The sequence below is a fragment of the Misgurnus anguillicaudatus genome, chromosome 25 (assembly GCF_027580225.2).
Source record: "Misgurnus anguillicaudatus chromosome 25, ASM2758022v2, whole genome shotgun sequence".
NCBI classification, from domain to species: Eukaryota; Metazoa; Chordata; class Actinopteri; order Cypriniformes; family Cobitidae; genus Misgurnus; species Misgurnus anguillicaudatus.
The window spans coordinates 3,407,136-3,434,865 of NC_073361.2; the positions used below are offsets into that span (position 1 = coordinate 3,407,136).

Genomic DNA, 27,730 nt, shown 5'->3' on the forward strand with positions numbered 1-27,730 from the left:
GATCTATATTAAAGCATAAATCCATCAATAGTGCTATCAATTTAAATGTTCTTTTCCGAAACTCATAGACATAATCACAGCACACTGGTGAACAGCAGGAGAAAGCACCAGAGAGTGTACAGGAACAACTGAGTGAGTGCCAGAAAGAGAGAGCAATAGGGAAGCAAAAGAGGAAAAGCTTACACTGCAAGTAGTTCCAGCTCGAAAAGGCCTAAAACCCGGGCCGGACTGACTGGCTCTCTTATGGCACACCCCCTTCACAACAACACTGCTGTCTTTCCACAGACACTTTAACTGTTTCCTCACCCTATAACAGCTTGTTTAGACCATTACCAACATGGCAAAACTGCATAAGTAAAACTGCTAGCAATTCTATCAAATAAATTCTTTGCAGATCTATGAGGTCTAAAACCTTTTTTAGCACAATATTTACAGCAGTTTTGAAAACGCTGACAAAACATTCCTTATATTTAGTTAATTTCCCAAAGGAAGTTACTTAAAGGGGACAAATCAAGACAATTTGACTTTTTTATGTTTAAGTGCTATAATTGGGTCCACAGTGCTTCTATCAACCTAGAAAATGTGACAAAAAACAACCCAGTAACTTAAGTTTTGGTAAACCATTCTCTGCAAGCAAGTGAAAAAAGTAATTAATTGAAATTTGGCTCGCCTTGTGATGTCAAAAGGGGATAATACCGCCCCTTAATGTGCACTATCCAACTATGGCACTGCCATTTAGTGCAGAGATCAGCTCATTTGCATTTTTAAGGACACACCAAAAAAACAAATTTTTGCTCACCCCCAAGAAGTGCCAATTTTAACATGTTATAATAAATGATCTATATGATATATCTAAAATTTCACATACGTACTCTGGGGGAAACCAAAGATTTATTTGACATCTTAAAAAATGTCTTGTAAAATGTCCCCTTTAACAAACGTTAAAGAAAATTGCCAGACGAAGATTCAATAACAGATAATATTAACAATGACTATATAAAATACTATTGATAAAAACTTTAAATCTGATGAGAAATAGGGCTGGGAAAAAATCGATTTGATTTTAAAATAGAGTTGGTAGGTCAAATCGATTCGTATTTTCAAAAAAAAAACGTTTTTTGTTTTAGATTTTTTTCTCCCCCTCTGCGGTATAGCGTAGTACATACATTTTGCATTCACCAAATCTTCCTTTAGGGTTTCGTAGCACGCTCCCTGTGGCGCAGCCCTCTGCTCCTCCCCTCTCCCGAGGACAGCGCATGCATACACAAACACCATGGCAAAAACAGCCGGCGAAAGAGAGCAGCTTCTCCAAAAAAAAATGCTCTTCGAATTCAGTCGTGTGGAGTTGGTTTGGATTCACGTAAATTTCACGTTGATGCATTTTAATTAAATATAATAAATATATATATATATATTTAAAATATATGTACAGTTTGCAATTATTTTGTTTTAAATGGGGGCGGGGGGAAAAATCTAATCGAATCGTAAATCGAGTTTTTTATAAAATAGCTCAGCCCTAATGAGAAATAAATGTTTTCTAAGTTAAACATGCAAAATGTTTAATTTAGGAATTATTGAATACTTAAAATTTCACAGGGTATTTATTAAGGTCAAGAGGGTTTGGCTGACAAAAAAAAGTTTAAAAACCCCTTAATGTAGGCAAATCTGCTATAAAAGCAACCAACACACAAGCATGGTTAAATTGTAAACTATGACTGAATTACATTTTTTAAGTTAAAGGCGGAGTCCACGATGTTTGAAAAACGCGTTGGAAAAGGAGACGGGCCGACTACCAAAACACACTTATAGCCAATCAAATCAAATCAAATGCCGGGTTGCGTATGTGTGGGGCGGGTCTATCAACAGAAGGTCCAGATTTTATTGGGGTAGGGGCGTGTTTGTTTAGGTGATTTCAAATATCAACATTGGCTTTCAAACATCATGGATTCCGCCTTTAACTACCCCTTTAAGACAGTATTTTAACACTGCTTTAAATTCAACCATAACTGTGACAGTACTGCTGTTTACTGTATGTCTGTCTTTAATTTATTGTAGCTTTGTTTACAGTACAGTACGGCATAGGCACCTATCACGTGGGTGCTCAAGACACGAGATATTCTCCATGTATAAAACTTTATTTGATGTGGTTTGTATATGACGTTTTATTTTATTGACAATTATCAAGAGCGCGTTATTGTAGAGCGCATTTAATCCGCTTCATTAGGATGTCAGGTGGATTCCCTTCACTGAGAGTGAATTTTCCGTTTTTATTTGACTAAAACTAGATGCTCTACCCCATGGTAAAATCATGGTACTTTTTCGTAAGCGCTCAATTATAAAATATGCTAATTTACAAATCAGAAGTAATATTAGCGCATATTGCGGTCAAGTGCACGTTATGAAACGGAGCCCGCGAGACCGTCGACTTCATAGGATTAAGCTAAATCATTATTTCAACTTTGCACATCCACCCTGACCAGTTTACCTTAGGGGGTCAGACGTCTTGACTCTCCGTTGAAAAAGATTGTCAGAAACAGCGGGTGGAGGACAGAGATCACTAGGGCTGGGTATTGTTAGCAATTTCACAATTCGATTCGATTTCGATTCTTGGGGCTTCGATTCAATTCGATTCGATTCAATTCAATATTGATTTACTTCCTTCAATATCGATTCAATAATAAGTAAATACACAAGCAATTAAGTACCTGAGTATATTTTTAAATAATGTGTGTAGTATTACTAATGTTCAGAGGTGGAAAAAGTACTAAACTATTTTACTTAAGTAAAAGTAAAGCTACTGGTCTAAAAATCTACTCAAGTAAAAAGTAAATCATTTTAACTTTACTCAGAGTAAAAGTTACTTTTTTTTTTACAGCGGGGAGAGGTGGAGGATTTTAGTATAGTTCAAAAACGACAAGGGAATATAAATCTCAAACTAGTTATTTTTAATTGTAGGAACATTGTTACAATTAAAGTGCAATAACAAAAAGTTAATAAAATAAAAAGCTTTTTTAAACTAAGAAACATTTATGGAATTATTTAATGATTTTACATGTGAGTTATGCACTTTTGAAGGTGGTCAGCAGCTTGTAAATACAATCACTACAGTAAGGTTGTAATTGATGTATTGCTGGTTACATACATTATTTTATTAAACTATATATCTAGTTTAAATGAGCATATAATGAGATGAGTGCCATGTCATACTTTTGACACGTTTATTGTCTTCTAGCGTCCCTGACCTGGGAACCTGATGTCAGATCTCTCTCTCTCTCTCTCTCTCTCTCTCTCTCTCTCTCTCTCTCTCTCTCTCTGCAATGTCTAATGATCTGCGCATTCTCGAGGACGTTCTGAAGTTGTGTTTGACTTGACGCGAAGCTGCGATGGATAATGCGCATTGTATTAAAAACGCGTCGTGCAAATGAGCGTTAAAACCCGGTCTGCAATTTCGTACTCGAGAGCCATAGGAATGAAACACTCGCTTCGCGTAAGTGGAAAGTGGTCGCTTAAATATGGCCAGGGGTTTCTTTCATAAGATTTGATCTGAGGCGGGTCTGCATTAGCGCGCGCCTGTCTTGTCCGTCTCCATGGTTCTTTTTGCGCGTTCCCCCGCCCATCAATCATCCGTTGCGCGTCTTTATCACCTTGTTTTTTTTTTATTTAAAAATACTCTGTAACGGATATGATTTAAAATGTAGCGAAGTACAATACTTCAAACAAACATACTTAAGTAAAAGTACAGATTTTAAAAACTACTCAAAAAAGTAAAAGTACACAAAAAAACTACTCATTTACAGTAACGTGAGTAAATGTAATTCGTTTCTTTCCACCTCTGCTAATGTTTGATCACGTTGATGGTGCAGGCTTGAAAGAAGTGCTGCTGTTTGCCATCTTTGATCTTTCTGTTTTGATATAGCGCCTTGTACAACGCTGAACGCTCTCACTAGAGTGTTGCCCACAGCGCCGCCACTGGCCGGGGGGGCTGAATCGATTCATAGGATTTGATGAATCGATATTGAATTGAGAAACAAATAATTGCAATGCATTGATGAATCGATATTTTTACCCAGCCCTAGAGATCACACGGGATTTTAAGGTTGCGTCGATAGCAGACTCTTGTTACAGATTGGCCATACGACTAGGGATGTCACGAGAACCGATACTTCGGTACCAAGTCGATACCAACATTTTTTTAAACATGACGGTACCTGCTTTCTCTGGTACCGGAGGTACCGAGGCTGCAATACTCTTCCGGGACTGATGGGGGCAGCATATACGCGCGTATGTATTTGACGCTCCACAAGAGTTAAAGAAGAGGAAGAACGCCTCTTACGAGCACACGGGAATCTTTCTAAAGTTGTTTGTCGCTATCAAACATAGAATTTGGCAAAGCTCTTGAAAGACAGACACCCCAATCTCTTTAAAGAATTCGATGTAAGTTTTAATTCACATTAACATTATATACAAACTGTAAAACTTTAATTTTATACTGAAACCCAGACCCTATATTATGTTTGTTTGAGGCAGCTGGCATTAATGCCGTGTAACCAGCTAACTTTATGCTAGATGTTAATGTATTGTGTAAGTCAGTTATTTGTTAATGACGCTGCATTTGCAACTTTAAAAACTATTTATAAATGGGCGACCATGCATCGCCATTTAGTCATCCTGTCAGCAAAATGTAATGTTAATGGATGAAGCATTAAAATGTTAAGGGTTTTTAATAACTATTTTCATCCTGCAACAATGTGAGTGATATTAAACTAATGGTTGCATTCAGAGTATGTGTATGTGCACGTGCGTGTGTTTATAAGTGCACCTTAGCACCTGTAGCTTTAGCTGATTTATTAGTCATTGTCAGACAGTATGTTAAATAAATAAAATGTATTTCTTATTCTCTCTCTTTTTAACAGTATCAGCCAGAGGAGGATGTACACCAAGAGAGTCAGGAGAAAAGTCAACAAACATTAACACAGACAACCTAAACAGAAGCTCTTAAAAGTTTTCTATAATGTTGAAATGTTTTAATAAAAAAATAATGTTTAAGTATAATTGTTCTTTTTTTTTTACACACTGTGGTACCGACTTAGGTACCGAGTACCGTGTACTTTTTGTGGTATTGGTACCGACTACTAGATTTTTGGTACCGTGACATCCCTACATACGACTTGTCAATCATCCCCACTTTCTATGTGGTGGATGAGCCCAGTGCTATGATTGGACATATTTTTATTTTTTCTGTTGCTTGTTTTGAGTACTTCGGGCGGCAGAGGCGTCATCAGGTTTTTACCTAGTTTAGAGCAGTGGTTCTCAAACTGGGGTCCGGGGCCCCCAGGGGGGCCGCGAGATGGTGCCAGGGGGGCCCCAGTTTTATGACGTTTTATAAAATATATTCATTTATCATGAATTCTGTGTAATTAAACCTAAAAAAATAAGGCTACTAACCAACAGCACTACTTTGTATAACTTAATATGTTTTGTTTAATTAAAATGTTACATTTTAGAACAGTTTTTGTCATAAATTTTCTTTGGGGGGGCCGCGAAGGAATGCACCGTACACAAGGGGGGCCGCACGCAGAAAAAGTTTGAGAACCACTGGTTTAGAGTGACAAATCGTAGCACCGTACATTGAGGTCAAAATGAGTACCTGCTACGCAAAATGCGTACAGGTTGGCAGGTCTGTCAATATTTTTATCTCATCGCTAAAAATAGGATACGTTCCAACAGCTTTCAAACTAGCAGTTATTAAACCGCTGATTAAAAAAACACACCTTGATCAGGGAGAGCTTAATAACTTTAAACCAATCTCTAATCTCCCGTTTCTTTCTAAAATATTAGAAAAAGTAGTGGCTAGCCAGTTTCACACATTCTTGACAAATAATAATACATATAAAAAGTTTCAATCAGGATTCAGGCCCCACCATAGCACAGAGACAGCGCTGCTTAGAGTTACAAATGACCTCCTATTAACATCTGATCGTGGTGAAATCTCAATCCTTATATTACTAGACCTAGGCGCAGCCTTTGACACAATAGATCACACAATCTTACTCAATAGACTAGAAAACTATGTTGGTATCAGTGGTCAGGCTTTAGCCTGGTTTAGGTCGTATCTAACCAATCGCTATCACTTTGTTTATGTAAATGAGGAAGAGTCATATCACTCCCTGGTTAAATACGGTGTACCGCAGGGATCAGTTTTAGGTCCTATCCTGTTATCGTTATATATGTTACCTCTAGGAGACATTATTAGGAAACATAAGTTTTCACTGCTATGCGGATGATACCCAGCTTTACATCTCCTCACATCCCAGCGAAACACAAACGTTTTCTAAGCTAACAGACGGCATTAGCAATGTTAGTGACTGGATGGCACATAACTTTCTCATGCTAAACTCCAATAAGACAGAGATTCTTATTATCAAACCGAATCGCTACAAACATAATATGACAGATTACAAGTTGCCCATAGATGGCTGCACTGTGATGCCAAACCTCCATGGTTAAGAACTTAGGCGTGATGTTCAACAGCAATTTAGCCATATCTCCAATGTCTGCCGCACAGCATTCTTCCATCTTAGAAATATCTCAAAAATACGCCATATGCTGTCTGCATCAGATGCAGAGAAGCTTATCCACGCTTTTATGACCTCTAGAATAGACTATTGTAACTCGTTACTCGGAGGATGCCATGCAAATCAGGTAATCAAGCTTCAGCTAGTTCAAAACGCTTCTGCAAGAGTCCTTACTCGATCTAAGAAGTATGACCACATAAGACCAATTCTGGCATCTTTACACTGGCTACCAGTTAAATATCGCATACAATTTAAAATATCACTAATCACCTACAAAGCCTTAAATGGCCTAGCACCCTTAAACCAATCCATTAGAATACAATCCATCACGTGCACTGCAGTCTCAAAATTCTGGTCTCTTAATTATCCCTAAAATATCAAAAGTGTATAAAGGTGGAAGATCCTTTTCCTACTTAGCCCCTAAGCTCTGGAATGATTTACCAACCGTTGTCCGAGAATCAGACACAGTAGATACCTTTAAATCTAGACTTAAAACTTTTCTCTTTAACAAGGCATTCACATAATTTGTTTTAGTAATGGTACTCACCTCACAATAGCTAGTTTGTACAACATAATAAATAAATAAACTAAATCCTCATTTTTATCAACACTTCAAAAGTTGGAAAATGTTATTATTTTCTCTAATATAATATAATGTTTAATCTCTCCTTACTCGCCTACATATGTGCAGCAAACCACGAGTCGGGCATAAACTTTCAAAAACAAATGTCACGTATAAAATAGAAAAGGCTACATATAAGGAAAAAGAATAGAACGCTACTTTGTGCACATACAAACCACAATACAAGGCTAAAACTCCAAAACTAGACTAATAAAACCCTGAATCGGGCTATTAATTGCCAAGCGCAGATGAGTGATTGAAATGTATGTATGGCATAATGTTATCACTTGCTCGGCCCTCCTCCAGAGATTTCTGAGGAGGAGGGTGTCGAGTAAGGGAGTACTGTGAAGCCCAGACAGGCATCAGGGAGATGGCAGGCGCAGTCTCATCCCCGTCTCCCCTTTACTCCCTTGCTCGACCGGAATTCAATGAAGCTCGGTGGGAATAGATTTATGGCGTTTAAGGCCACTGCTCGGGGGCGGGACTTTAGTCCTTCTAAGGGAGTCAGTATCTTATGATATTATTATATATGTATATGTGTGTCTATGTGTATATATATATATGTGTGTGTGTGTGTGTGTGTGTGTGTGTGTGTGTGTGTGTGTGTGTGTGTGTATGTGTACATGTGTATACATGTGTCTGGCCCCTGTTTTCTTTCTTCATGTCTCGTCCTCGACCCCGAGGACAATGAGACAAACAGACCCAGTTCTGGTAAAAGTCGGCACACCTCTGATCTACTGGCTGAACTTCAACGTGATGCCCAGCTGATGCCTGACCAACGACCATCGGCAGAACCCGCTTAACCTCCACTTAATCTCCTTATCCGTTTCTATGTATATATATATATATATATATATATATATATATATATATATATATAATATATATATATATATATATATATATATATATATATATATATATATATATATATATATATATATATATATATATATATATATATATATATATATATATATATATATATATATATATTACACGGCTCTCTGGAATGCTTGATTCTGATTGGTCAGTTGAGACATTTGCAGGTTCGTTCTTTTCAAATAATAACCGCTCCAAAATAATAACGCATAGCCGGACTACTTGCACGAGTAAAATCGCTCCGCGCCAATAAAGATCAATAAAGATTACTGTCTGTTTGGTGCCATCTTGTGACAAACACTCGACAACCACGACAAGACACAGACAGCTTACTGAGACTGAACTTGACAAAATAGAGCATGACAGCTAGGAAGCCAAAACACAAAAAAATACAGAATGGGCATTAAAACTTCTCAAAGACTGGCTAAAAGAGAAAAAATGGAGACAAGTATGAAGCAGAGGATCTCAATAAGGTATTACGATCATTTTATGCATCTGTGCAAAGTTTCGCGGAAGGATAAAAATGTTAATTTAAAACAAATATGCCAATAAAATGTTTCAAATTCATATTCATGTCCAGTTTTTTTTTCTTATGTGGCAAGTAGCCGTGTAATAAGCGGGATAATGTAGAGGCAGCCGGTAGTTATTGGGGAAATAAGCCCCTTCAGTGTGATACAAGACCCTCCGCTTCGCGTCGGGTCCTGATCACACTGTCGGGGCTTATTTCCCAATAACTACCGGCTGCCTCTACATTATCCCTTACATATATATATCCCAAGGGTTTTTCCCTACTAGGACTTTTTTTTAATTCCCCGGCTAAAAAGTCTGGGGTTTTTTTCTCCTAGGGGGTTTTTCAACCCGGGGAGGCAGCCTTCTTGGGCTTAACTTAGCATCCTCTTCTTTACATTACTAGTTAAGTTACTAGTTATTAGTAATACGCACACTTATAATGTTGATTCATAGTTGCAGCAAATTAAGCTGCTTGTGCTATTGTGTATTATGTTGTTATCTGTCGATTTTCTGTGCTTTCCACTGCTTCTATTAATGAAAAACTCCTTTGAAACAATCACCAATTGTTAAAAGCGCTATATAAATAAAATTGAATTGAATGCCCCGATCAATGCCGATCTCCACTAAAAATATGTGTCCGATCACTATTCTGAATCAGACAGATGATCTTATTCACAGCTATTTCATGTACTACGGCTTTTGATCAGTAAGTCCTTAGCGATCTGAAATCGCTGTTAGTTTGAGTCGTTTATAACATGCATTTGAAAAAGCAACACTCGTCAAACAGAATAATTGTACATATTCTTCATTATCATGAAAATACCTGAAAAGGTTTGAAGAACAGCAATATACATATATCCTTAAGCCATTTCCTGGAGCTGCGTGTCATCATAGCTGCGTGTGTATTGTTCTTCGTGTAAAGTGCATTTTTAGTTCTGCACGAGAGCTCCCCCTGGTTTTGGATGTAGCGGCATTTAACTGTAATTCATTGAGAAGCATAGCAAGCATTATCGGCCGATCGAGCGGAGCATCCCTGGTTTTAATTAATTTAACAAATTAAGTATTACCAATATTAATTCATTGATAAATCCAGAACAGCAAGGTGCGATGAGGTAGAACGGGTCTTTCCCCTTATGATTACAAGATTAGGATAAGCTACACAGCTAAATAATTTTTTTAAAATAAAACAAATAATAAAATAATATTGTTTGTAAAATATTGGCATGTAAAAGTGTAAATTATGGAACCACGGTCAATACAGAACACAGCGGTATCCTAATTAAATAAAAATTAACCAGTATTTGTGCACCTGTAAATGTATAAAACAAATGCATTACAGGAGGCAATGCATATTAGGACATCATTATTTAAATTGAGTCAACAAGATTTCAGAACAAGCTTAAATGCTATCCATAACAACTTGCATTAGCCTATATCCTGTGTAATGCTTTTCCGGTTCCGGTTCAACGCTGCTGCATAAAGCTTGGAGCTCTGTCAAGCTTATCATCTAAATACTCTTTTTTTATCTTGTTCCTATCTATTTAATAGAACTTATTAGTTTAACTCAGGAATACTTTACCTTGGCGTTATTGAATAGTATTACTAATGTGTATATATGTATGTATATGTGTATGTGTGTGTGTGTGTGTGTGTGTGTATGTATGTGTATTAGGGGTGACCCCGAATAGTCGAAGATTCGATGCATCGATAGAAGCCTGATTCGACTACCAATCTCACAGTCGAATCGTCGCAGATGTGTTATGAAATGAGGATCATTTAATTTTGGCCGTATATGGGTGCACACATTATCTGATTTCACATATAACAGCTTTCTCCCAATATATTAATATACAGCATATAATGATAATGCTGCAAATAATATGTGAAGTAACAGCTTTCAATAAATATTTTAAAAATGCGTTAATAAATCCAACATCCCCTGTGACCGGGCTACACGGAGGTTTCTTCGTTAATAAACCATTGCCTCTTTGTTTCTACATTTAAAAGACAAAGCTGGCAATTATATTATGGCTATACTTTTCTATTCTTTTAATAATTTATTTTATTTTATTTATAAATCACTCTGGGTTATCTGATTTAACTATTTAGCTTGTGTTTTGTTTTTGTGCACTTGAGGCATTTTGCATATTTGTTCTGCACTTTATTACTTCTGACCTTATTTTATTTAAAAAATGTATCTATTATAAACGTAAATTCTGATCTAATTTAAGTCTGTAAAATTTGGATAGTTTTTCGTTGTATCAATGTTGCGCTATGTGCTGGCCATGCTTGCGCATGCAATTTAGCCGAACGGGCTAGGTGCTCGTTACAGCGCTCTGCGTCTCATATTTAGGAGTTTATCAAACTAAACATTAAAAAACGGATGTTTTTCGACGGGTATAAGTTTTTAAAATGTATTTATCATACATTTTTGTTATCTTGTCAAAAGTTAAACTACAAAACAGGTAAGCCGTTTTTTAAAATTTCGGTTATGAAACGGAAACTATCTGCACCGAACCTATTTCTGCCTGACACGAATGTCTTTCTTGTGATTTAATATTATGGTTGGTGTTCACTTTTAAATGATAGCAAAGAGATTCCTGAAATAAATAATATCATCCGGTCTTTCTGTATCTAAAGTGAATACAGAGATGATCAAAGTCAGAGCAAGCAAGCAGGTATTTCTGTGCTAAATAATAACGCACAGTGTCTATAAAATCATTAATTTCAGTGTTTTTCATGTTATAAATTAACGTTTAATGAATTGTAAATAAAGATTAGTTTTTATCATTTACAGTCACAATCACAAATTATTTGTCATTTCTCATTTGTCGTTTTTTTTTTTTTTCATTACTGCTTTTACGCGCTATATATCCAAATTAAATAAAAAAACTTAATTAGCCGAGGTTTCCAAGGCAGAATCACCTTTGTTATTTTTTTTAGGTTTAGTTATCAAAATGTATTTTTGTGTGATGTTCTGTAGATCGTGGCTTTAAAATGTTATGAGGAATAAATAAACTATCGGTCGACTATGGAAAGATTCGACAATTCTGATTCGACAATTCTGATTCGAATATGTAAATCCTTAGTCGAGGACACCCCTAATGTGTATATGTGTATATGTGTATGTGTATATATGTATATTTATATATATACACTGAAAAAAATGATTAATTGAATTTAATAAAAAATTTTAAGGTAAGTGGTTGCAATCAATTTATTTAAGCTAACTTTAACCAAAAAAGATTAGTAAAGTAAAATAAAATATAAAACTTTTGTTTAAATGTAGCTTAAATAAATTGATTGCAACCACTTACCTTAAAGAAATTGATTAAATTCAATGAATAATTTTTTTCAGTGTAAATTAGAATTGATTTTCTTTATAGCGCCAGAGAACAATTTGTTATTTTATTAAACAAACTATAACCCTCAAGTAATATGATATTTATCTTATTCCACAATGGCATGTATTTTCAGCATGTGTTTGCGCATTTACAATTATCCAATGGAGTGCACACATTTGTATTTTACTGTTCGGCTTAATTTAGTACTGAGCGCGCTCTCTGTCAGGTTGTTTGCACCACACGCCTCTCTCTCACATAACTGAAAAGATGACTGTGTTTTCAAAGTCCGTTACTCCTTATACTTTCTTTTTTGCGTAAACCTCAACAGTCACGGATATGTTACTGACAGAGAAGATGACTGATCGAGTTTATCATGACTTTCCCACACACACACACACGCACATTCTCTCCCTCTCTATATGCCCGCGCCGCGCACGTGTTTTGTAGTTACTCTGTGTAACAATAACAATGTATGCTGTTATATTTCTGAATTTGCGAATGACGCGAATTGGGCGGCGCAATTGCCGCGAAAACACCTGCCTTCTGCTTTAAACACGTCTTTGCGCATCATATGACATTGTAGGTGTGTGAGTGTGAGTGTGAGAGAGCGAGAGAGAGAGCGAGAGAGAGAGAGGTAAGAGTGGTGCCCACTTTGATCAAACTTAATAGAAAACTTAATAGAAGACTAAACTATGTATTTCACTCATCTAATAACATTATGTTAACTGGATAACACTGGATATAACTCATTGTATAGTTTAATAAAATAATGTATTTTGATTACACAAATCAAACCTAACTGTATGATTGTTTTACTAGCTGCTGACCAGCATAGGGAATCTCTATGGCTAATTTCTAAGACATGTTGCTGATACAGTACTGTGTGTTGTACCTTTTCTTGATAATTAAGTATTTTGGGGTAGCATCTTATGCCTAGAATTATTCAAGAAGGTTGATTCTTTTAACTTCCTTCAAAGTTTGATCAATAGTGCATAATGACATGTGCAACAAATGGATATAGGGTGTCAAACTCATAGACTTGCATCATTTAAAGTTCAGACGCTCTTTTTAAAATATTTTGGGTCAACCTCTGACACAGATTTAAAGCTGAAACTTATAAAATCCTATCAGAAGTCCAGAATGTTATTGAAACACACCAGTGGCTTTGCTGTCATCAGTATTAAACATGTTACCCCTTAAAGTACCCCTCCACACAGAGCCCCCACATAACAAATCACAATTTAACCCCTGTATATTTATAACCAACGACCCCCCCCCAAAGCTGTTAACCTAGGGGAAACACTGATATATATATATATCATATATATATATATACATATATATACATATATATACATATATATACATATATATATATATATATATATATATATACATATATATATATATATACATATATATATATATATATATACATATATATATATACATATATACATATATATATATATACATACATATATATATATAAATATGATGGAATTTATCCCTCTGGGGTCTGACCATTTTGGGACACTGTCAGAGGTTCTGATATGCTCTTACATTTGGTCTTTTTTCAGTTGCTTTTAAACATATTAAAGGCAAGTGTCTCATAACACTGCGTTCAGCACAAACTAGGCTAAAATATTATATGAGGTACATGTTTGTATTTTTTAGAGAAAAATGTTTATGCGTGGTTTTTAAAAAAGCAAAAATTTTAAGTCACTCATATAAGTCCACAAAACCCATATTAACTATTTCACCGCCATTGACGAGATATCTCGTCAATTAAGAGAAAACGCTTCCCCGCCAATGACGAGATTTTCCGTCTTTCCGCAATACCGCTATTATCCACCAGGTGGCGCCCTTCCGCAACTTTATAAACCCGGAAGTATTGCCCTATGGCAAGCGGCTGCATGTCCGTGTCCGTTTTAAAGATCGCTCTGAATGGGAACTCTATGAAAAGTCCATCACAAAAATGGAATTATCTCTGCTTTTTGCTCAAAATGTGGTGTTTTTGCAGAAACCATATTCAAAAGCTGATTACAAAAGAACCACTGAAGGTAGGATGAAACGGTTCTTTCATTTGGTATATTGTATGTTTATATATTTAAAGAAGAACATTTTCTGGAAGGCATTAAACTTTGTTGAAAATCATGAAAAACGCTGGCACTGGCTGGCAACTTTTTTTAAAAACGCTGGCGGTGAAAAAGTTAAACATGTTTTAACAAGACTTTTCTAAACAGAATCTAGTAGTCTAGAGTTTTTCCTTTAAAATGATGTGAAAATCATCCTGCCTACTTATTCACATAAAACAATATATTGATTTAGAAATTGTAAGACACTTTTTGTTTAGAGGGGCCGTATGCAAGAAGGATTGATTGACAGCTAGCAAACAAGAGGCAGGAATGTTGGGAACTACAGTAAAGAATGTGAGGACAAATGTATACATGTTTGTTTGAGGTTTATTAAGAAGTTAACAATATAATCAAAATAGAAACCAAGGTCAGTAGGACATTTTCAGTTTATTTGGAAACAAACTCTATTCAAAAACTTAACTTGTATAAGAAACTGATAAACAACAGAGCTGTAAACTTCATGTGGCTCATGTTACCATATAACTTTATGTCCAAAAAGTGTTTTTACACTTCATATTTTTGTACTGATGAGAGGGATGCAGAGCTGTAAGAGAGTTATGAACAGCTGTTAGCATAAATTGTCCACAGAAATACCCTTACATATATAACTGATGGGTAAATATCACTGATACTACATTATAAACTATCATGTACATAAACTAAATTCAGAACATCTCAGATAAACATCTGCAGTGATTAGTTATATAAAAAGATGACTGTTTTCAGATGGTCATCCCCTTATCGTCTAGCTTCTGTTTTAAATGCGTTTCTGTAAGCGCGTATGAATTTTAAAAACACATTGCATATGGCGTCCATGTGCGTGAGCTCGCGTCTCCGTGTAAACAACGCGGCACTCATAAAAACGGTGTTGCGTGTAAAGCGCAATGTATGGAATTGCCTTGCATGTAAACAATATGGAATTATATTACAGCAAATCCCGCAGTGCAGCATTACTCAAAGTTGCCATGAAGGATACGAAAGTGAAAAACTGTGTCTAACACGTACTGTACAGCATGTAACAGATATCCGCCATTACGGGAGGTCACGCGTACTCGTTTGTAAATAAGCATGTAAACATGGAATCATATTACAGCACACACTTAAAAGATACAGTGCCTCCTTACTGAAAGTTGCCATGAAGGATATAAGTGAATAACTGTGTTTAACACTGTACAGCATGCAACAGTGAAATCCGCCATTACGTGAGATCGCGTCCTCGTTTGTAAATAAGTATGTAAACATGGAATCATATTACAGCACACACTTAAAAGATACACCAGTGCAGGCTTACTGAAAGTTGCCATGAAGGATATAAGTGAATAACTGTGTTTAACACTGTACAGCATGCAACAGTGAAATCCGCCATTACGTGAGATCGCGTCCTCGTTTGTAAATATGTACAGTTGTGTTCAAAATTATTCAACCCCAACTGAAATTGATTGTTTTGGCCGGTTTGACATTGATTTTGATCATTCAGTCATCCTGCTTACAATTACATCAAAGAGGCATGTGTAGGTCAGACAAATATAACATAACATTTATAATGAAATAACCACAAATGTCTTTTCTGTGCTCACATCATTATCAGTTTTATTCAACCCCCAAGTGACATTCAATCTTAGTACTTAGTACAACATCCTTTTAGAGTTAAAACAGCTTTTAAACGTGAAGCATAGCTTGACACAAGTGTCTTGCAGCGATCTATGGGTATCTTCGCCCATTCATCATGGGCAAAAGCCTCCAGTTCAGTCACATTCTTAGGCTTGCACACTGCAACTGCTTTCTTTAAGTCCCACCAGAGGTTCTCAATCGGATTTTAGTCTGGTGACTGCGATGGCCACTTCAAAATGTTCCAGCCTTTTTTCTGCAACCATGCTCTAGTGGATTTGGAGGTAGGCTTGGGATCATTGTCCTGTTGAAAGGTCCAACGTCTCCCAAGCCTCAGGTTTGTGACGGACTGCAACACATTGTCATCCAATATCTCCTGGTACTGAAGAGAATTCATGGTACCTTGCACACACTGAAGTTTCCCTGTACCTGCAGAAGCAAAACAGCCCCAAAGCAGGATTGACCCCCCACCATGCTTCACAGTAGGCAAGGTGTTCTTTTCTTCATAGGCCTTGTTTTTCCTCCTCCAAATATAGCGTTGATCCATGGGCCCAAACAGTTCTAATTTTCCACAGAACACTATCCCAAAACTTCTGTGGTTTGTCCACATGACTTTTGGCATACTGCAGTCGACTCTTCTTATTCTTTGGAAACAGCAAGGGGGTGCGCCTGGGAGTTCTGGCATGGAGGCCTTTAGTACGCAGGGTGCGCCGTGTTGTCTGAGCAGAAACTTCAGTACCCACATCTGACAAATCTTTTCTCAGGTCCTCAGCAGTCACACGGGGACTTTTTTCCACTCTACGCTTCAGATAGCGCACAGCAGTCGCAGTTAGCATCTTTTTTCTGCCACGACCAGGAAGCGTTTCAACAGTGCCCTTTGCCTTGAATTTGCGAATGATGCTTCCTATGGTGTCTCTTGGTATGTTTAACATCTTTGCAATCTTCTTATAGCCATTGCCCTTCCTGTGAAGATTAATCACCTCTTCTTTTGTCTTCCTGGACCATTCTTTTGACTTCACCATGTTTGTAACCACACCAGTAAATGTTTAGAAGGAGTTGAGTATCACAGTCATTTTAAAGCTGCCTAATTGGTGCTTATTAGGCTTTATTGCTGTTCCCTGACATCCATAGGTGTTTTCAATACCTGATTGAAAACACTTCAATGAACCTCTGTTCTTCAGAGTGGTAGTTCTTTAAGGGGTTGAATAATTGTGTCAATGAAGAATTCACAAAAGAAACATTTACTACTATATTACAAAACCAATTGATGTCATTTTAGTTGCATATGGTTCTTTAAGAAGTCATTGTAGGATTTCATTCTGAATACAATTACAAATGTACACTAAATTCCCTAAAACCCTTAACAGCATTGGGGGGTTGAATAATTTTGAACACAACTGTATGTTACAGCACACACTTAAAAGATACACCAGTGCAGGCTTACTGAAAGTTGCCATGAAGGATATAAGTGAATAACTGTGTTTAACACTGTACAGCATGCAACAGTGAAATCCGCCATTACGTGAGATCGCGTCCTCGTTTGTAAACAATGCAACAGTTTTTCAATCCGAAGCGTGCAGTCTGTTGAGGTTGCTTACTGTATGTAGGCTGAAATGCACAAGCCATACACAGATTACATGATCTGTTACTTACTTCCAATATCCTCCTCCAGTGCGTCCTCCATTGTTCTTCTAAGGTAACGTTAAAGATAAATGCTCTTCCTCAATCTCCAGACATAAATGAAGATCTTCCTCACGTGTGTGTATAAAGTTTATAATCCAAACATGCTGTAAAGTCTTTAAATCTGATCAAACTTTACTTCTTCGGTTTGTTAATGTTGGAGCTGCTCCTCATTACCATGTCAACAGCGTGTACCGCCTGTGGGCATGACCGAATTAAAGATAATGAAGTCAGCCAGGAAAAACGGTACTCTCTTTACTTCAATGCAGATTATATAAACAGGCATTATTTGTTTTCGATTATAATTAGCTTGTTTAAAAGTAGACATTTCAGGCTTTCTTTGGATATGTGTATGATGTTTGTGTGATGAGTATTCGCGGAGTTTCAACTGATTTTTGTAACGTGTTTTGAGAGACAGCTGGCGGAGACAGAAATGTCTGGATGCACACCCTGTTTATTTTCTTTATTTGACAAAAACACAAAGATCTGTTGTTATTGTGAATGTACACATATTAAAGGGGGGGTTTAATGGTATTTCAAGCATTCTGACTTATTAACCTAGTTATAGAGTTGTTTCCTCATGCTAAACGTAGGCAAAGTGTCAAAAATGCAGTTGGGCGTGTTTCAGAGTATTTCTGTGCCGAATGCACTTCGCCAGGGTTCGTACAAGTTTCGGCTAATTTTTTTCGATTACGGTTCTAACTGACGTTTCAGGGGTTTTCGATACGTATCACTTCTTTATATGGGCTTCCGCCGGAAAACTTCCCCCGGAAAACCCCGCCCAGCCGTCAGTCAGCGGGAGACGCTAGAGCTTGCTAACAGCTTATCACGCCACTCAGCCTTGTTTAATTTCAAAAGTCAACAATGGCACAACAAGAAGTGTGTTTTTGGATGTAAGGAGAAGACATCCAGCCTTATGGAAACAATGGATATAGTTTATTATCCGGATTAGCAGCGGAGTTTTGCGTGTGTGTTTGATGCGGTGGATTTTCAGAACCGGGTCATGACGAGTTACACGTGGTAAGTAAGACTTCTGTCTTATGTTGGAAATAGGCGCGTGTATATTATATAAATGACACGAACATGTAGTGAATCATAAGTTAAAACAGTGTTGTATAGTGTTGTATGACTCGTACTCGCTCCTCCCGTGTTATAACTCCTCCTTCTTCATTTTTTCGTACGTTATCGGAAAGATTCGGTAAAGCTAATCTTTCTTTTATAAATCTGATTAAACTAAAGAGTCTTCAGAGATATAAAGGATGTCATACTACTCCATAGGTACTCCAGATTAATATCAGAAATGCAGAAACAGCGTGTGTTACGTGAGCTTTAAAGAAGACCCTTTACCGTTTCAAATGATGTCAAACACGTAAGTGTATGATTATTAATGATGGAGTATTTTAAGTTGATTCTGCCATGATAAGGAGAAAACACGTCAAAACGCGGCGCCGCGTTTTTGGACCCCAGGGGGTTAAAGGGACCATTTAAAATGTCCGCCAATCAATTCATACTCCACACGCCAAACAGATGGGGGCAGTATACCTCCAGAAAGTGAGTTGGTCTATTTTAATTTAGCAGCTGCTAATTTAGCAGCATATATCAAGTTTGATTTACATTAGCAACTAAGTAAGTTATCATTAGTCACAAAAAAAAAACCATTCGGTCTTTGCAATGTTTTCCGCTACATTTCGTGCGTCCATTTGGTGTTCATTATCATCAAAGACATTTCAAGCTTCTTAGCTAATGTGACATTTTAGCATCAGCTTGGTAGATAACGGGTGAAAACCGGATCGGATCTGTGGGTAGAGCTAACTATTAAATGCTAACAGCTAAGGATGCGCGATAATTTGCATGCGATAGTCATTTCGCTTCTCGTCAGTGAAGCCGGTTTCTTGATTAAAAGTGAATCGCCATCAGCTGCTTTCAGATGGAGCCACATTTACTGCACAATGCCGTAGTTCATGTACAAGCTGAGCATAGGTTATCCCAAGGCCTATTATAAGTGAACTTCTAGCGAAATACTAACAGCATCTTACTAACCAATCGAAAAGAAATGTCATTTCGGAGTCGAACCTCATTTCTTTTATGTCCATTAGTTGTCTCCAACAATGAAAAGCAGTGCCAGTATTTACTCTGGTTCGGTTCCTTTATTTATGAGATTTTATTTGTGATTCTGAGCGCGTTGTTCCCTGCAGCGAATGGTTGTGGTAGTGGTAAATGTCTCTTGCTTCAGCCATTCTTCCGCTCTCTTCCCTGAACTGAAATGCGTCTGAAAACCCTATTGCAAGGCAGGAAGGCATCAAGGCATGTCCGAATCCATGGCTGTCCGAATTGCATTTCTCTAAGCTACCTTCATGCCTCTTAAGTCAACAAGTCAGCTGCCTTAGTTTTCGGACGCAGCGGTAGTAGTGGGCTGTACTTCCCACACATGCGACTTATTCGTGTATTGCAGTTTGTCTGGCGGTTATGTACGTGGCCCGCATACCGCCTCCCATGGTTGAAACTGGTATTACGACACCTGTCGGGCTGTAGCTAGTAATTTAGCTTGCTAATTCAGATTGATATCTCTGCAGCACTATACCTTGTCATTTTTTTAATGACATCTTTGCCCTTATTTCTTCTGATTATTTTGATGCGTGTAGCTCACTTTTAAAAATCTTTTACCTCAATTATTACAAATGGCACCTTTAATGGGTACCATCAACTGTGTGCTTACCATCATTTATTAAATATATTTTCTTCATCATTTATCACAATACTTCCAAAATATATTTTTCCTACCATAGAAGTCAATTGTCACTATCTGCTGTGTGTTTACCATCATTCCTCAAAATATCTTCTTTTGTGTTCATCAGAAAAAATTAATTCATACAGGTTTAGAACAACATGAGGATGAGTAAATGATGACAGAATTTTCATTTTAAAGTGAACTTCCCTTTAACCCTAATCCCTTTAACACTTATTTTTACGCAAATCAGACAAAATCTCTAGGAGGAGTTATAATAATAAGAAAACGAATGGTTTTAATAGGGGTCATCGCCCCATCGGTGCATGACACAATGATGTGTGCATGCGTAACTAAAGACGTAAGTTTGTTAAGATAATTGTTTGAATTAACAAAACCAGTATTTGGGAAACATCATTTTTAATTTTTTACACAACAAGCCCAGCTTTATCACTTTAAAACTGAGAACTATCTATGACTTGTAAGTAGTTTGATTGTGTGTACAAAGACATATCCTTAATGGCATGAACATGGCATGTCAGTCCACAGAGGACTGTACCTGCAGTATCAGGTGCCTTGGTAATCTGCCCTATATCTGCACTGGGTTATTTGAGGGCCAACATTTGATCTCATAGTGGAGGTTCCTTATTCTCATTTGAGGTCTAATTCTCACCAACATCCTATAAAAAGAATAAATATCTAAGTAGTTACATTTTAAAAGTTTTAAAACTAAATGTGGAATAATGAAAAAACTACATTTGGCTAGTTCTGTACAATGGAATGACAACCTGCGTTTAAGTAGCTACATAATTTTAAGACATAACCAACTCTGATGCCTCTTCATTAGCTTGGCCATGTAATTTACAACCCAACAGTAGATACCTTCAGAATAAACATTTATAAACCATTTACTGACCACAATGTTTAATGTACTGAGCCACTAGAGGAGAGTGCAATATTCCCAATCGTAGAACTTCTTTTGGTAAATCATCTTTTTCTTTTGTGGCTACAACTCAGTGGAATACTCTCCCCACACACCTTATTACATGTACAAATCCATTCATCTTCTCGGGTTTGATAAAAGCTTGGTTACTGTCACAACAAAACTGTACACACTTGTGATGTGTGTGTGTGATTGAAATTGGGATAGGTAAGGATTTATTGTATAATTTGTGTTTGGGTGGGATTAATTTTTGGAAGGGGGATACATTGAGAAAATGAAAGTATTCATTGTAAATTAAGAGTGATTGTGATGTAAATTTTAAATTTAAATGTTTTTTATTTATATGGAATCTTATATTATTGTGTTATTGACCTGCCAAGGGACTACAGGCGGAAAATAGCACTTGTGCTACAACCTGGCACAAGGCATCTCTCCTTGTTTTTATACAAGGTTAATGTTAATTTTGTGCATTGTCCCTGCTTAAATAAAATGAAACTGAAACTGAATAATCGGTCCTGACTTTCAGCCCAAACCCACAGTGTTCAATGCAGTCACCTCTTTCTTTTTTGTTCCATTTCCAAATATCTGACAAAACCCTTACTTAAATATGTGCAAACATTGTGCAGCATGTTTACTAGCAACACAAGCAGCATTACTCTCACATAATATTAGTGCATGTCAGGGGCGGAGCCAGGGGGTATCATGGAAATAATCATGGCCACCCCACTGGCCAGCCTGCTCGTAATGGCATTTTTAAAACACGAAAATAACTCTTCAAACACTAAAGAAAGCCGATATCAACGATAATGTTTGGAAGGCGAATCTCTCGCGAAACTCACCTGCACTGATGCATCGTGAGAGTTTCCAGAAAAAAGGCGGGAGATGAGGAGGTTACAGCGCAGCCTCGGCCCCTGAATCAACTTACGAGTGTTTGAGCACAACACCTTATCAGGTCGGTTAACCCTTTCACACGTAGGTTTTAAAAATCCTATCTGTCCCCATGGTAAGTTATTTTAATGGCTGTTTTGGTTTTCATGGCGACACATCACCACGTGCGCACTTTCCTACATACTGCCCAAAGCGCATGGTTTCTTTTTCTTTAAAAACATTCTTATTTGCAGAGATGGACAAAAACATAATAAAATATTACAAACATTAACTTACAAACGGTTTATGCTAGTTTGTAATTCATTTTAGTAAACATTTTTATAATATCAGCATCAGTACATACAATAAACTCTCCAAAGTCAAACATTTTTACTTTGAATGTGCGGTAACTTATTTATTGTTTATTTGCAAATACTCTGAAAAGTGTTACTGGTTTAAAACACTGGTAAAACCGCATCGGATCACAGTCTTTCATTGATATGTTGACATTATTATGCATTTATGAACTCATGTTTGTGATGCAAAACAGAACCATCTCATGCCTTAAAACACTGTATGAAAAGCTGTTTTAGTGAATATGTCAGGGACTTCAACCGCGTTTTCCTCACTATGTGTCAAAAAAGCCAATTTAATTCTGTATGTTTTTTCTTCTAAAAGTTCTGTAAAAACACATAATGGGCTTAAAATCTTGTTTAAGAATCTGTTTTATAATGAGAATCTCTTCCACCGCGCGCACACACACACACACACACACACACACACACACACACACACACACACACACATTTGATTCTGACAGAGTTTGTCAGTGTACATTCAAAAATCCCACACTAACATTACAGCGTAAATGCTAGGATTAAGATTTATTTTATATATAACAGATAATCTAGATACATTTATCCTAATAAGTTTTTTAAAACAAGGTAATGTTTTAATGTTTTGCTTTAGTGTTTTAATGTCAGACAATCACTGAAATGTGGGGAAAATGAAGAGAAAGGCAGCAGATATAGCATCCTTTTTCAGAAAGAGTAGCAAGAAGCAGCCAAATGAATCTTAGTAAAATACATTTCAGTGGCCTACAAAATTCACATGATTTTCTGGTCTCTATAGTTTTTTCAGCAATGGGAGATATAAAATCTGGTTTTAAAGTAAATTTCAAAAGTTTTATTTGATCAAATAGTTTTTAAAAACATGAGGTTGAATTATGACTATAAATTGTATGTTAATTTCGATTCATTTTAATTAAAATTGAAGTATTGTAGCAATTGTATGTTATACATCATTGTGATTAACGCACCTATAATACTTAAAAGTATTTTAAGGTTGGGTGATAGAGATTTTATGTGCCACCCCAGAGTAGTTGCTGGCCCCTGCCTGGCCACCCCTATGAAAAATCCCTGGCTCCGCCATTGGTGCATGTTAACTAGAGCGCGACCGATTGATCGTTTTGCCGATTTGAGCCTGATATGAGTCTGAGATATATCTGAATCAGCGTATAAGCCACAGATACTAACAATTTTTACAGAACACTGAAATGCTTGTGAATGATGCCAGTACTTGTTTGTCCAGCAGAGAGTCGTTACTGAACATGCTCAAAAAGCTTTCTCAGATATTTCAGAGCAAATTTCACACCTTTCGCAAAATGAAACAAATATGTAGGGATGTAACGATATTGACGATATCGCGCTACCGCGGTTGTAAACGTGTCTCGGTATCGTCGTGGTTGGGTTACAATATTAAAATGACATGTGTCCGTCAAAAGCAAGATGAATAAACACAGTCCCGCGGAACAAATCATTGTTAACTACATAGACCATGATCCTTTGCGCTGCGTCGACACAACAACCGTTGTTAAGCCAATAGGTTTGCACGCTGCACGCTATAGTATCCAAACAAGCTCACAAGCCAGCATGGCCGACAGCGATACTCGTAAGGATGAAAACAATAACCCAGAATTTGAGAATGAGATTGCGCCAGCCCCTGCAGCTTTTAAATCAGATGTCTGGAAACATTTTGGTTTCGCCGTGTCAAAAAACGCAAAAGGAGAGAAGGTGGTGGACAGACAATGGACTATGTGCAAGCACTGCCACATTAAAGTGCGATACAACATGGGAAACACAAGCAACATGCGAAGTCATCTGACGACCCATCATCCCGAAAAGTTTGCAGATTCTCTCACAAAGAAAGTCGTGTCCGGTCAAAAAACCCTGAAGGAGGCATTTTCAACAACTATGCCACACAGCAGCACCAGGGCTCAAGAAATCACGAGGTACATCGCGGAATACATAGCGTGTGATTTACGCCCCTTTTCTGCAGTAGATGGCAAAGGATTTAAAAGGTTAGTTGCCAAGCTTGAGCCGAAGTATCAAATGCCGTCGCGGGCTCATTTTAGTCAAACTGTGTTCCCTGCTCTTTACCGTGAGACAAAAGAACGTGTCATGTGGAACCTTAAACAGTCTGAGTGCATTGCTATTACCACTGATGGGTGGACTTCCAGAGCGACTCACAGTTACATTACTATTACGGCACATGGTTTGACGAGTGAATGGGAAATGCAGAGTTACGTTTTACAAACTAGACAGCTTAGCGAATCACACACTGGCGTAAACATAGCCGAATTCCTTAAATCTGCAGTCAAAGAGTGGGGGCTGGACAAGATTGGAACAAGGATCGCTGTTGTTACTGACAACGCGAGCAACATGCGCGTTGCAGTTAAGGAAGCCGAACTGTCCCCTCACATACGGTGCTTTGCGCACACACTAAACCTGGCCTCCCAAGCAGGTTTAAAAGTCAACGCAGTGAGCCGGCTACTCGGCAGAGTCAGACGTGTAGCAAGTTTTTTTCACCGTAGTTCTACAGCCACAGCCGTGCTGACCACCAAACAAAAACTACTCAATCTCCCTGTACATAAACTCATTATTGATGTAGTGACAAGATGGAATAGCTCTCTGGACATGGTGGAGCGCTACCTTGAACAACAACAAGCTGTTGCTGCAGCTCTACTGAGTGATGAACTGAGACACAAGTCGCGTGAAATTGACACTTTGGACACATCTGACATTGCAAATGCAGAGGATCTTGTGAAGATTCTTTTACCAATAAAAAAGGCCACAACTGTTCTCTGTGATTAGTCGCAACCAACAATATCTCTCATTTCACCACTAAAACAAATGATTCAAGACAGCATGGCCACAGATAATCACGACTCAAATGCCATTGCTCAGATGAAGGCAGCCATTTTGAAGAATCTTACTGACAGATACCAAGGAGAGGATGAAAAGTTCATGCAGGAGAGCAGTGCTTTGGATCCACGCTTTCGGACCTTGCAACATCTAGGCAGTGGAGAGAGAGAGGACGTCTTTGAACGAATAAAGTTCAAAGCATCACAGATGCAACAACAGGTAAAAAATGTTAACGCGGTGCCATAGAGAAAATTGAGAGAAATACAATAAAATGTAACAAAATGCTAATATAATGTCTTATCATTTATGAACCAGGACCAAGATGTGCTGCCCAGGAGCCCACATGCAGCAGATCTGGACGACAGCAGCGCAAGCTTTGTGCCTCCTCTTAAGAAGCATGCCCTTGAGGACCTCCTTGGCTCTTCTTTTAGCAGTAATCAAGTCACAGGTGGAATTCAGGCAGAAATTGACTCTTACTGCAAAGAAACATTAGTTTCTCTGTCTGCTTGCCCTCTTAAATGGTGGAGAGAAAATGCAGGGCGGTATCCTATTCTGTCTTCATTAGCAAAGACCTACCTGTGTATACCCGCTACCTCTGTGCCCAGTGAAAGGGTATTTTCAACAGCTGGGGATATTGTAAATGCCCAAAGGTCTCTTCTTCTCCCTTGCAATGTTGATCTTTTGATCTTTCTAAAGAAAAATTTGAACATTAGCTAAAGGATAGTTCAGTGTTTTTCAGAAGGCTTTTTGCCAGACTGTTTAAGGATGTTTTTACTGTTTTTTGTTTCTTCTCCCTTGCAATGTAGATATTTTGATCTTTCTGATGAAAAACGTGAACATAAGCTAAATTATGTTATTTTAGTGTTTTTTTTTTTTTAAGGCTTTTTGACTGACTATTTTATTTAAGTTTTAAGTTATGTTCCTAAATACCAGTTTTAAAAGGCTGCTTTTATTTGCCTTGCACATTTAAACCTGACTTAACTTGATCTTTGTTTGCACTTAAAGGGAATTCCCTATTGTTTACAATTGTTCTAGGTGCTTCTTAACTTGAACATTGCACAGAAGAAACAGTTATGCAACCAAATATTACTATACAGACTATTGATGTTCCTGACTACAACTTTTACTTCAAAAGCACTATGTGATCAGGGTTTTATGTTGTCATGATCCATAAATACAACAATAAATTGCCTGTTGACTGGCAAAAGTACAATAAATGTCAGTATTTTTTCGCTATTATCATCACATACACTACCGTGAGCCATGTAACAACACCGCGAGCGTTTCCACAATACCGCAACAACAACCGTACCGCGAAGCCAATACCGAAACGGCGCCGTACCGTGAGATGTTGATACCGTTACATCCCTATATGAAAGATGCAAAAAGCTGCTACTTTAGTTTTATTATAGCCACACAGAACTCTGTGGGTTCGCATTAGAAGTCAGGACTGATATAAAAACGTTGTGCAGTATATTAGACATTAGATCAGTATGTTGTCAAGTCAAGCATTGGCTGCTTAACAGTAATTTGCTAATTAATTTGTGAAGTACAAGTTATAACATTATTTTCCCTCTCCTAAAACTGCCAATAATTAAAGTTACATACATTGAGGAAAATAAGTATTTGAACACCCTGCTATTTTGCAAGTTCTCCCACTTAGAAATCATGGAGGGGTCTGAAATTGTCATCATAGGTGCATGTCCACTGTGAGAGACATAATCTAAAAAATACAGAAATCTCAATGTATGATTTTTTAACTATTTATTTGTATGATACATCGGCAAATAAGTATTTGAAATCCTGAGAAAGTCAATGTTAATATTTGGTACAGTAGCATTTGTTTGCAATTACAGAGGTCAAACGTTTCCTGTAGTTTTTCACCAGGTTTGCACACTGCAGGAGGGATTTTGGCCCACTCCTCCACACAGATCTTCTCTTGATTAGTCAGGTTTCTGGCCTGTCGCTGAGAAACACGGAGTTTGAGCTCCCTCCAAAGATTCTTGGGTTTAGGTCTAGAGACTGGCTAGGCCACACCAGAACCTTGATATGCTTCTTTATTGAAGATGGGTCGAGGCTGGGTCTTCCAACATGAAAATGACCCGAAGCACAAAGCCAGGATAACCAAGAAGTGGCTCTTTGGTTATCCTGGCTGTGTGCTTCGGGTCATTTTCATGTTGGAAGACCCAGCCTCGACCCATCTTCAATGCTCTAACTGAGGGAAGGAGGTTGTTCCCCAAAATCATGAAACATGCTTCACAGTAGGGATGGTGTTCTTGGAATGGTACTCATCATTCATCTTTCTCCAAACACGTTTAGTGGAATTATGACCAAAAAGTTCTATTTTGGTCTCATCTGACCACATGACTTTCTCCCATGACTCGTCTGGATCATCCAAATGGTCATTGGCAAACTTAAGATGGGCCTGGACATGTGCTGGTTTAAGCAGGGGAACCTTCCGTGCCATGCATGATTTCAAACCATGACATCTTAGTATATTACCAACAGTAACCTTGAAAACGGTGGTCCCAGCTCTTTTCAGCTCCTCCCATGTAGTTCTGGGCTGATTTCTCACCTTTCTTAGGATCATTGAGACCCCACGAGGTGAGATCTTGCATGGAGCCCCAGTCCAA

The 27,730-nt window shown here is 37.6% G+C and overlaps 2 protein-coding genes across 2 annotated transcripts in view; one reads left to right on the plus strand and one right to left on the minus strand.

The window, feature by feature from the left end:
* The window catches only part of kmt2ca (lysine (K)-specific methyltransferase 2Ca), a 232,967-nt gene that overhangs the window by 180,267 nt on the left and 24,970 nt on the right, over positions 1–27,730 (minus strand). The gene's annotated exons all lie outside the window — the stretch shown is intronic.
* Positions 24,381–26,860, plus strand: LOC129451782 (E3 SUMO-protein ligase ZBED1-like). The gene is made up of 2 exons (XM_073864089.1): positions 24,381–25,316; positions 25,413–26,860. The coding sequence occupies exons 1-2, from the start codon at positions 25,086–25,088 to the stop codon at positions 25,812–25,814; spliced, it is 633 nt and encodes a 210-aa protein (XP_073720190.1). The 5' UTR covers positions 24,381–25,085; the 3' UTR covers positions 25,815–26,860.

What these genes read in the sequence shown, in the direction of transcription:
- LOC129451782 (XM_073864089.1), top strand. Translation starts at nt 25,086, where the DNA reads ATGATTCAAGACAGCATGGCCACAGATAATCACGACTCAAATGCCATT. An exon ending in CATCACAGATGCAACAACAG is followed by an intron (nt 25,317 to 25,412) that starts GTAAAAAATGTT and finishes TTTATGAACCAG; the next exon opens with GACCAAGATGTGCTGCCCAG.